General features: G+C 36.0%; 1 protein-coding gene across 1 annotated transcript in view; it reads right to left on the minus strand.

Moving 5' to 3' along the window:
- Positions 1-13,061, minus strand: part of LOC149287228 (MAM and LDL-receptor class A domain-containing protein 1-like) — a 177,922-nt gene that overhangs the window by 113,388 nt on the left and 51,473 nt on the right. The window contains exon 23 of the mRNA XM_089493201.1: positions 7,301-7,478. Coding sequence (XP_089349327.1) covers positions 7,301-7,478 — 178 coding nt within the window. The remainder of the gene's footprint in view (positions 1-7,300; positions 7,479-13,061) is intronic.

The following is a 13,061-nucleotide window of genomic DNA, read 5'->3' on the forward strand; positions in this document are numbered from 1 at the left end:
ATAATAGAGAACAAAGAAGTATTCATGTATATAGATGTTTCAGTATGTATGATACAATTAATGTTATCTTCCATGAGAAAGTTAAGGAGTAGACGCTGCATATCTTTAGAAATGTAACTTGGAATGGGGGATACATGGTAAGACTACCAAGGCCTGAGTTACTATCTAGGAGGTAACACCTGGCGATTAGGGTGACCAAGGATAAATTCCAAACACATATGTAATGGTTTTAAGTTAATTCTGAGACCAGAGCGTCTCTCACAGGTAAATTAAGAAATTACAACGGTGTAAATATGAGTAAAAATCCTAATTATAATGGGTAAAACCCACCGTTATGATTGGAGAATTCCAATCAAGAGGTGGAGGCTATGATAATAAGCTCTGTTTTTAAGCTTATGTCTTGGATAATAAAAAGAAAAAGGAAAAGGACGGACTGATTCACCAAATTTACCCCAGAGAATTGGAATCTAAAGATCCTGGCACCATATTTCACTCTTAGAGTTACTTGGAGTTCTAACCTATATAACTTTTAGAAAGTTATATTCTTTCCCACTTAATTTCTTGCCACTGAACCTGGATTAACTTCTACAAGGACCAGTTGGACAACAGCAACAAGTGGTGGTAAATATAATTGTTTTATTATTCTGAATAGAGGTGAATTTTGTCTTCTTCGTATAGAATTCCCTGTTTCTGGGAAATAATATATTGCATTATTGTATATGGCGGCTTGTGAGACTGCAGCTTATAACCCGTGATAATAACAATAATGAAAAGGTATTTTTACCTGTAGATGAAGTTTGACATCATTTGCATCTATTAGGAATTTCACTAATACTCGTAGACATTATTAAATTACTTTTTAATTTGTCATATTAGTTAAACTAATATAAGAGAGATAGTGATATCTTTATTACTGCCCTGATTATTATCAATTTTTGGTTGCTGAGTGGACTGGAAATTAATTGTGTGTTAGACTCATATAGTACTAATTCATATTGATAACTATCGATAATATATTGTATTTGAATTGATTCAATTTTGACATGTTTTAAGAACGTTGTGTTTTATATTATGCACTGTGTGACTCATACATAGATTTTATAAATTGTATTCACAATAAATAAATATTTTTGATTGACTATCGTGGCGATATCTATCTAATTTCAATTATAATTTTCGGCGATCTGAAAGAATTTAGGATCGGAGATAAAATATAGGGTATCTCCTTAAATTAATATTGTGGATGTGGTACTATAATATTTGGTAGCGTCGTTATTTTGTGTGTGTGACAAAATATTGGTTTTGCCTATTTTGTCTCATTAATATCCCTAACACTGCTCTGCCCCCCAGTCTGGGCCTTTGCATTGTGGTGTAAACAGCTCTGCTCTTTCTCTGCTTCCTGGCCCTGTGCTGTTTCTAGCAGTGTTCTGTGAATTCTACCTGTCCTACCATTGCTCTTGGCTCTGTGTACCGAAGTCTGTTCCAAGGTCCCCTATCCGAAGTCCATATCCTATCTGTTCCACGTTCACCTGTTCTTCCGGCACACTCCAATATAGACTGTTCCCTATATATATATATATTTGCTTTATTTTTGTTGAATAAATCATGACACTGTGTAATATGTCATGTGTTGTTGTTCATCTAAGGTTGTATTTACCACAATTTTAGACCTGCTAAGGAACAGATGATTGTTATTATGTCCTAATATATAAAGCCATATAATTCAAAGAAGGTTTTTTTCTTTTTCACCCAACTGTACCCATATCCTCTGATGGAGGATCAATAGTGCATAAAATAGCCAGATCTATCCGCATTTGATACATGAGAAAATAGCATGTTATATGTAGTTATTAGTTGAAGACATGTCTTTCTGTCCTTTCTACAACCTGCTAAATATTGTAAGTGCTCTTCATCATACAGCATCCCTGAGATCCCAGTGAGAAATACAGAACCTGAGACTATACAGAGCTGAGTGACAGCTTAAAATTGGGTGACCTGATTCATTTTGTTAAAAAAAACCTGCACTAGTATTAACAAGACACCCTGGCTACTCTGGTGCAACATCTATTATTAGTGCTTCCTGCCTGGACAAAGAGAACCACTGATATGGAGATTAAACTAAACAAAACTAGTTCACTGTGACCACGCCAGCTATTTTTTCCAGAACACATGTGTATTTCCCATGTTAGTGAAGAGCACATGGAAGGTGCCGCCCTGATGATGATTGAACGCAGAAACTCACAAAACTGAATCGGTTACTTAGTCATAAATCCCACATACTGCAGGACAGCACATTAAAATAACATGATAAACAATTACGTGTCATGGTTTATATGGTAACCTAAATTTGCTCCATACAGGTAGTCAATTTACTGTGGCGCTCTCATACTCTTCACTTTAATGAATAGTGGTTGTCAGCAGATCAGATTATTTAAGCTAGAGCTTCTCCATCTCTGTCCTCAAGTGTGATCAAGAGTACTGATTTTCAGTTATTCCTCACATGAATGGAGAAGACCCTTACACTTATGGTCTTTCCTTGTCTGAGGAGCAGAATAGAGAATGAGAAAAAACATTTTATCATTAATAATTCCATAACTAAAAATAACATTTCAATTTCCTTAACTCCACGAACACTGCTGCAGCGAAATCCATTGTTTATCTTAAAATGGATGTATTCCTCCAACAAGAATAATAGAAATGGACAAATACCTAAAATTAACTAAGTTAAATTGGTTTCTTATACTAAGAAAGTTCTTCTTTAATTGCATGTAATAGTGTTTCACACTGTCTAGATTTTATGAGATTTCATGTGTCAAGAGATTTGATGGCAATTCCTTTCTTACACCCTTTACAAGAGTCAGGGTACAAACAGATATTACAGCTTATACCTTAGAAGGAATACTTTAATCATCTGCAGATGGAACCTGTGTCCAGTGAGAGCCACTATAAACCCCATACAGAGTTTTGTTTGTAAGTGTGATCCATGAGATCTAATATATCATGTTTACAACATCATAGTGCAGTACTGCATTTCATTCTACCAGGCTAGGAAATGTCTGTTCTTTATTCAAAATCATGTTTTTTATATAGCTTTAAAGGTGGCTTGACAACATGTGTTGACCACTTTTTACTTTATTTTTAAAATGTAGAATCAAGATGGCACATAGAATGAAAATATAAAGGTGAAGTGCTCTTTGCATTTGCCATTACATTTAAATGGAATGTTAGTCTCCATTGTATTTCTTTCTTTCTGTTAAAACTAAATGTGTTGAAAATGATGTGCTGTTTTTTGTTTTTGTTTTTAAAATGGATTTCTACGGGATTAAGGAATTGATATAATGAAATGACAGTAAACCTAGAAATTCCAGGATATACGAGGATAACATAAGCAGTGTTGTAGAAAGGGGAGTCTGTCAGCTTCTTAACACTTATTTAGCTTATTATATATCTGAACACATGATTATATCAGATAGTTTTGCTATTTTTAGGGATAATATGTGGATATTTTATTTATACAGACATACTGTATGCATGCTTCAAACTCCACACAACTCAACTATGTGGTCCAAGGTGGAACCTCGTGCATTGGTCATGCTGACCACACAGTTTAATTTTGGTCCCAGTTTGTGTAAAAACTCAAAATTCCAGAAGATTATCTTAAAATATGCCTTGTCCATACTAATTATTTTATTCAGACCCCTAATAATGAGTGGGCACTCACAACAAAGCAAATGTAGAAATGTTCCCACTATAAAGCACAGTCTGATGCATGTTGATACAATTCATCACAAAAGCTGGCAGACAGATATGTGCTTCTCATCATGGAACTCTGGTTTAGGTTTGTTCAATTCAAGTCACTCCATGTGTGTTTTAATAAACACATTCCATCTGGCTCCATTCATTCAAGAAAGATTTTTCAGATGTTACTTATTCCCTATTCATATATAATTATCTATACGGGACAGTCCTGTCAGGACTGCTTAGACCTAGAGACCCTGATACCAATACAAGCCCTTGAATCACCCACCATCAACTAATGACAAGAGCCATTAATGTAGATAAGGGCTTTGGCACAGGTTTATTAACTTCCTGTGCCAGATTAAAACATATGAACCATAACCCTTAACAACCTGCCAGCTGCTAGCCATTAAGACTAGCAGACAGTTCAAAAAACACCTTAAACCAATAGTTCTAGCTCAGCAGGTGCAATCAGCCGCCCCAAGCCAATTTAGGTGCAGCCTCCACATAACCACCATTCCAAACACTGGCCAAAGGTGCGGATTCTTTCACAGAGAAAACAGGCCAGAGGACTACCAATTCCACTTCACATTATAAATACGGAGGGAGGATGTGTGTTCTTGAGATCCAGGCATGCAACATTGTCGTATCCACCCATCCGATAGGAGAACTGCTGGCATGCCCATGCTGCGGCCTACAGCAGCAGTCATGTCCTCCTTCACTAATAATATTCCCTAATATTTATGAGGTATAATTCAAACTATAACACCTCCGTCTCCAATATATTAAACGTAATTGGGGCATGCAATTCATTTATCATTATCAGATTTCAACAATATTTGTTATTTCAATATTTTCTCTCCCATAATATTTTCCAGATCCCATTTTGTAACTGATATGGCCCATTGGGTGTGATTGTGTACTCTCAATATATTATTTTATTGTAAACACACTTAATATTTTATTTTTGGGTTAGAAATGATTTTTATGTTTATTACACGGGGTAGATAGATTTCTGTTTTTATTGTGAGTGTAAAGCATTTATCCACATAGTTCTAGCAGCGTTTAATTCCATCTGTCGGTTAGTTTTCCCCGGTTTGCAGTGCTTTATCTTGATGAATTGTTATCTGGTCTCTGCTCTGTGTTTCAGATGCTCCCTAGAGCACTTTTTGTAAGATGGTTCCTAATGGCTGCTTTTTGCTGCTTTGTTTCCTCCTCTGTCTTATTAGATTAATGCCCCCAAAGAATTAATTACTATTACTCTCTTTGTTATTCACTTCCAAGAATTAACTACCAGAGGGAGATGGGACAGTGGTCAATTTAATTTGACAAAACAAGGTAAAAAAAAAAATCACTAAAAAGACCTCATTACAAATGTATTATACAGAGAATATTCCAGCAGTACGGATATTCCCACACAAAGTATTGGTATTGGGGATAATAATGAAATAGATCAGGGGGAGACTTAAAATCATTAACTTCACTGGACCCTGGAGGAAGGTTATTTATATTGCTGTGGCAATATCCATTGTGAAAACAAGAGACTGATCTCATCTATGTACTGAAGTCTCGCTTTATTTGTATTTATTTTCCTTTTCCTCCAAACTGTTTGCTCTTGAAAGTAATAAGGGGGCTTGGAAACATTATAGCCTGTGTGGCTCTGTGAGAAACATCGTTTATCCAAATTTACTTATATATCTCCTATTTATATTAGGCAGATGAGGCTCATCACTACTATACTCCTCTTTTTAGGCATGGCTCAAAAAGACAAGTGTTTAGTAAATATTCGGTGTTTACTAAATACACCTGTATATTGAAATATGTTACCGTTTCCTGTCTAATGTGTTATACACATGCTTTCTCCCTCTACTTTCCCTTTTCTCCTATATTCCCCTTTCCCAGATGCCACTAACACTAGACTAACACTCTATATCATACACTGGTACACACAATCATACATATTCTCTAATACCGCATGCTGACACACACTTATGTTAACACCATACAGTATTGCACACAACATAACACCATAGAATAACACACAAACACTCACACATGCGCTAACATCATACACTAAGAGACGAACATTAATGCCATATATTAATACGCTGTAACACAATGCACTCACACACAGTAATACAACCATAAACTAACACCCACTCACTCTAACACCCTACACATATAAACACTCACTCTAACACCCTACACATATAAACACTCACTCTAACACCATAAACTTATACAAACATACAGACAGTAACCCATAGATTCCCCTCTCCCAGCTCACACAGCTCTATACCGCCCCCCCACCTCTAACCTTATGCAGCGTCCAGTGCAGTTCACATGGTATTTAGAACACTTATATATATGAAGCCCATGTACTTAAAGCACATGAGGTCCATGAAGTGCATAACTATAGGTTAGTTTTTAGTAGCAGTTTAGTCTTAAAAATAATTCACAAGTATAACATATAAACAATATTTTCATAGCAGAATTACTTGATATGAAGGGTAAGACCAGCATTTATTTTGCTGTAAGTTAAGAAATATTAAAACACAAACCTGGCTAATAGTGTCTACGTGTAGTACAACATGCCCAACCTTTGTATATTTTGGATTGTTGTATGTTTGTTGTATGTTTGTAATATTGTGATCTGACCTGATATCCAAACTTTGGCACTGGCGTTTCTCCACTTTGTAAAGCTAACTTAGGCTTTTCTTACAAAAATATTATTTTAATGTAACCGTATTCATCAATATTTCCATACTTGTATTAAGCTAATGAAAACAGGCTATGAAAATACAATAATCTATAGCATTCCTTTATAGGTATTATTTGTCAAAGATTAAATAGGATTTTTTCTAACCTGTTGACCTCAGGGTTAAATAAAAAAATGAGACTTGCAAATGTATCCAGTAGCAATACAATCTTCTTGCAGCTTTGCGTAGTTCTTATAAATGATTATGAAATGTTTTATTTGGACTGGTATCCTTAGTTTTTTTACCTAAATAAACATTTCTTGTGTGACGCCGTTAAAAAAGGAAAAAAAATTACGGAAATTATTATTTTAACGCAATGTTCTTCAACTTTTTAAAGTAGAAGGGGACACTAACTACCTATAAAACAAAATAACTTTTCAGACAGGATAGAATTGGGAGAAAAAAAGCTAATTAATGGCTACATCTGGATCATGATGCTTTTCTTTTTATGTAGTGATTTACACTGACTTGACAAATGATCCTTTCCTCAGCCCCTTATACACTGAATTCATTCTTGGGCAAAAAAATACAGAAAAAATCGAGTGAAAATGTGCTGCACTTTAATTTTAGATTGAGCGTCTGGTAAATTGTAACTGAAAGGCACATATAGTCATTGTCTAATAAAAATATACAGTAGTTCAGCAGAATATATTGAGTCACAATAATCTAATTGTTTAGCTAAGATGCACAGGCCATAGTGGTACGGGACTTCCATGATGGTTTGTAGGTCTGTGCTCACAGAGACTAATATGTTTTATTTTTTATGTCCGTATGAAAAGTATAATTAATAAAGGCGTACTCACGTGTTGAACAGTTTATATATTCAATGTCATCTATAGCTGCTCCTCCCCCAAAATCTCTCGTAAAAATGCCTTCAAAAATGACCTCGAAATGTCTCCGTTTGCCAAGGTAAACATTTGCTTTGTTCCATTTCCCATCTTGTTTTTCACATTCCCAAATTTTTGAAAGGGTAGTATCTGTCTAAATACAGACAAAAAAGTACATTTAAATACACATAAAAATCATTAATATATGGTTACATTCACAACATATGATTACATAGCAGCCAACTGTCAGATGCAGGGCCATCTTTAACGCGGGGAAAGGGATCGGCAAGGTGTCCGTACATGGATGGATCTCTCCAGAGGTGGACTGCCCGCTGCTGGAGGAGCAGGACCTCTTGGGGAGATCATGGATCTTCTTCTAACTGGCCCAAAATGAAGGCATGTGAGGTCTGTTCTTACACTGCTCCCTAAAAAAGTGTGACAGCTATTGATGCTGAGTGTTGGGACGCATGAGCTGGTTTTTTTTGGTGTTGTACCAAGAAATATTCGTACAAAGTAAAAACCCTTGATTTCATAGGGCTACATCACAAGTGACCAGATTATCTGATTACCTACATGCAGTAGATGTAAGAATGGTGTATCTGGTAGGGTTAATGCAGATCTGCCAGATGATGTATGTAAAGCAAAACCAGAGTAGAACAAGTGAGCCGGGGACTGCTGTCTAGGCAGTCCAATATAACTCCATCAGTTCACGTAAGGTGTCTTTACTTTGGATAATTAAACTAAAATATCTCACAAAAAAACACTAAACTATGTTTGCTGATAACATAGGCTATTACATTCTTGTGAAAGTATAAAATAATGGAACGGATTGGGAGGCACCCTGGGTTTCTTAATACGAGGATTTCGGGCCGCTATCAGAAGCTTTTTCTCTTTTTAGTACTTTTATTTGTGATTCCACCTATATATATGGCCTTCTCTATATAAAAAAGTAATCTGACATGCAGATAATTCTGATTGCTTTATTGATTAATTTTACCTTTTTTCAAATGTTCATCATGTTCTATTAAGTTACTAATCGATATTACCGTATTTGCTCGATTATAAGACAAGGTTTTTTTCAGAGCAAATGCTCTGAAAAATACCCTTTCGTCTTATAATCGGTGTCGTCTTATAATCAGACCTCAAATAGGTCTGACTATGAGACGACTAAGATCCAGATCCCCCGCAGAGCTGCAGGGGACCTGGATCCTCCTGTCTCCCCCGCCCCACTTCTGAGTCCCCGGTGTGTAGCCGGGGTAGCGTGTAGATGTCTACGCAAATCGCGTAGAGCTCTACACGCTGCCTGGACTAAGCACCGGGCAGCGTGTTGAGCTCTACGCGATTCGCGTACACAACTTCCGTACACAACTTCCGCGTACACAACTTCCACAACTTCCGCCTCCTCCCGGCTGCAGCGGAAGCTGTGTACGCGAATCGCTTAGAGCTCAACACGCTGCCCCGGCTACATGACAGGGGACTCGGAAGCTCCGGTAAGTTTGGGGGGGGGCGGGAGTGTTAAATGGGGGGCATAAGGCATTTCTGGAGGCAGAGTGCTCTGTGAAATGCCTTTTAACCCCCTTAATGCCGCTCTGCTTCCAGAAATGCCTTTTTAACCCTCTATACGCCACTCTGCCTCCTGAAATGCCTTAAACCTCCCTATATGCCACTCTACCCCACAATATGCCTTTTAACCCTCTAAATGCCAGAGTGGCATATAGGGGTATAAGGCATTTCTGGAGGCAGAGTGGCACATAGGGGGTCAAAAGGCATATCATGGGGCACAGTGGCATATAGGGTTAAAAGGCATATCATGGGGCACAGTGGCATTTAGAGGGTTTAAAGGCATATCATGGGGCACAGTGGCATATAGGGGGTATAAGGCATTTCTGGGGCAGATGTGCATAACTGGGGGGGGGCAGGTTGGAAAATAGAAGGAAATAAAACCAAAATATTTTTCTCAATCATAGCTTTTATTAAAAAAATTGTTTATATGAACTAACATTTACTGGTAAAACTTTTTTCCTATAGGGTCGTCTTATATTCAGGCTTTTTCTTTTTTCCTAAATTAATATTCAGATTTGGGGGGTCGTCTTATAATCGAGCAAATACGGTAAACCCATGTGTGATTCATTCTCCAATTTAGATTTATCAATCTCACATTTACATACTAAAGGTCTTCTATAATACAAGATATTTTTTAGATTTAGTGGTCGATTCTCTCACCAGTTACATATTTACATTATGGCTCTTGATTGCAGATCAATACATAAAAAAAATGCAGACATAGGCAGAAATAACATGTGCCTATCGCTAAATACAGGGCAGTTGTGCAACACTTTTGCTGCCTCGGAAGAGGCTAAGTATCAATAATAATGGTAGTAATATAAATTCATATGCATCAAACAGGTGAAAAGTGTTTTTACGGGTCACTATTTTTACATTGCAGTGATGTTCCTTAACACAATGTATTTATGAACCAATTTAAAATAGGACCTGAATGAAAAATGATGGTAATTCCTGGAAATCCAAATTAATCCAGAGGCAAGCCTGTTACCTGGTGCTGATTTAGTTGTGTCTTCTGGTTCATTGCACATCTCTGCCTTCATATTACATAACTAAAAATATGACAGATAATTTTTTTTTCCTTTCCTTTTTCCAGGTGCATGATACAACTGGAGATTTACTATATATAGAAAAACACAGTAGTGCACTGTGAACAAAATCCATGGGTAAAAGAACAACATTTAGGTTTAAGAACAAAAACTCTCTAGATCAGACCATGGCATATCCCAGTGTAAGCCTTGTTGTCTAAATACGAATAATCTTGCTGAGACATAGCAGAATTTTGAAGCTGCATAACTGATGCCCTGTTTTTAATGGGTGTCTGTAAAGTGTTGTCAATATTACCCAAAAAGAAATCAGATTTAGTCGTATTGGTCCCAGAAAAAAATTAAGGCATCTCAAGAAGAGATCTTGGAGGTCCTGAAAGATTATCTGTCCTGACTTGTTTTTCTAGGTTGGACCAACAATTACTAATCACCTTTAACTTAATATTTCATATTAGCTTCAATTTAAATTTAATTTATTGTATTTCATTTAGTTGTTTTTTTTCAAAATATTTTATAACAAAATATAGCATAACTATGGAAACAAAATAACACCTACTAGAGTAATCGGCACCAAACAAACTGTCTTACATATATTTTTATAATAAATAATAAATAATTTATATAGATCTATCTATCTATCTATCTATCTATCAAATGCCTTTCTGTGCCAGACAGTGATGTACCTTTTCCTCCTTTTAAGACTGCTTCATATATGCCCTTATAGACTAGATGGAGGCCACATACATAAATGTCTTTAGAGACGCCAAATGTTATGTTTTATGTACGTTAAAACCACTTTGAAACTTCACTATACACTTTCCCCTGCGTCCTTTTTTTCTGCACATCGAGCATAATGCACTGCTAATGGTACATCTGCTGCATCGTTAATCCTCGGATGAGCAGGGCTTGTGTTCTGCTAATTAATTTGTCCTTTCATGGTAGTTACAAATAATAGTGTGATATATTTTCTGATGGTCATTTTATACGGTGAAATTTATCACAATGCTTATAGGTCACACAAGGGACAAATTAATATGGGGATTCCAAAGTAATTGATTTATTAGTGGATGTTACAGTTGCCTGTGTACATTGTATATATGCATAAGGGTGAAGTGAAGTCAATCACATGCCCCTAGAAAAAGTAGATTTTTTAAATTAAGAGCACACAGAAAAAAATAATAAAACAAAATATTTTTTTTGGTACTCAGATGTTAGAAATTCTATGAGCACAAATGGGTGGCTTGTAGGTAGAATGTAGTAAAGAAGCAATTATCTTTAAAAGGAATATTTGTCATGAGAAAGCAATGGAACTTACACCTGGTTTCAGCCTGATCCCTCCTGAAGCATTATTTATTTTACTTATTTATATATACTTATATATATTTTACTTTATTTTAATGTGTTGAGGACCGCACTAGCCTTTGTGGTTAGAGACACATCATGAAAGTTCATCCCTGCCTGTAAAACACACCAGAGCCTTCGGACACCCCTCTTTGAGTTCTTGCATCATAAATGCTTGTATTGTTTCAATGGAAGTATCTCATGCTCTCAATGTTCACTTCTAGCAAGAAGTATGAACTACTACAGATCAAAAGTTGTAAATCGAATATCAGGCACACTATCAACGACACGAATACAGTTCCTACATTAATTATATAATGCATTTATCTCTTTTTATAACACATGGTATTTTCTTTCTCTGAAAACATAGGAGTTACGTACAATGAGCAATTCTGAACATGGTACAATCATTACAGCCAACAACAGAATGCCCCTGGTGATTGCACCCCTTTTAATACTTTGCATAATTGCGCTGTATGCATAACGTTCACAGGGCTCTGGGAAGAAGAAATTTATCTCACATCTATGTTTGGTCATCTCTTCAAACATGTTGTAAAGTGTCCCTTTTATATGAAAAATGTAGCCTTGCAGCTCATTGAATATGGTCTGAATTACTAATGAATGTGTTTTGTTAGTTTGAATTTTCACACCATTGAGATTTACATAGCAGCAGCTAAGCTGTAACCTATAGAGGTTGTACGGTATCGATTTCACATTCGATAGCAGTGAAATAATGAATGTTAGGACGCTCTACAGGTTAATGAATGGGCTACAAATAGGAAGAAAGATGACGCATAGGATTCTGGAAAGTATTGGTTACAATCAAATCCTTGATCGTTAAGAAATGGTGTTTTAAAGTACATGTCTGATATAACCATGAAATTAACATAAATCCTATTAGACTGTTACTTCTGCATACCAAATAGGTATTTTTATCTGATGACCATGTATTTCTTCAATCTACGATGGTCCATTTATCTTCTAACCACACTCTGCATCAAGCCTTCTTTTAATTCAAATTGTATTTTTCATTAAATTGTAATTCAGATGATGTATAATGTTCCTGGGGAAGTTAATCTGCTTGCAAAGCATGGCAGATATTGTCTTTATAGCAGGATCTCCTGATTATGAGTCTAAATTAAATGTACCATAGTCAGTACTCTTGGCTAATGCATACTATAAATATGATTTAGAGGCCATGAGCATTTGGTGTAAACCAGTATTTTTAATATTAAATTGTCTAAGTAAGATCAAGATTATACTTAACATAAAACACAACGGATTGAGCTATGAAGAATTATTAATGCCATTCTCTAAATTGTCATCATAACAAATAGTACCATGAAACAGAGGCAAGCAATTCTTTCATAAGCTACTTGCAAACAGAACAAATGGATAACTGAAACTTTAAGAACTGTTTAAAAGAAAAACAGGAGCCCTTTATTGATTATACATCTATAATAGTGATAGGATAACCAAGCAGAAACATCAAACAAACTTGTATCCTGGGGCGAAAACTACTGAGATTTCCAAGCCCAAGGGCTTATTTACTAAAGGCACATGATATAGGAGCTTTTTGAAAGCCCCAGCTTTCCCAAGAGTAAATTATATAACATTGTTGGAAATGGTGCCTGTCTTTAATTGAATAGGATTTGTGTTATTATTATCCTCGTTATTACTATTCTGCCCTGTTAATTTATTAATTCAGTTTGTATGGAGCCACGCGTGTAAGGGGAAGGAGAAAGAAGGGAAATTTAGGGCAATAAATGAATTGATATGCTAGTTTT

Source organism: Sceloporus occidentalis, unplaced genomic scaffold, assembly GCF_023333645.1.
Source record: "Sceloporus occidentalis isolate IW3139 unplaced genomic scaffold, rSceOcc1.0.p SCAF_63, whole genome shotgun sequence".
Lineage (NCBI taxonomy): Eukaryota > Metazoa > Chordata > Lepidosauria > Squamata > Phrynosomatidae > Sceloporus > Sceloporus occidentalis.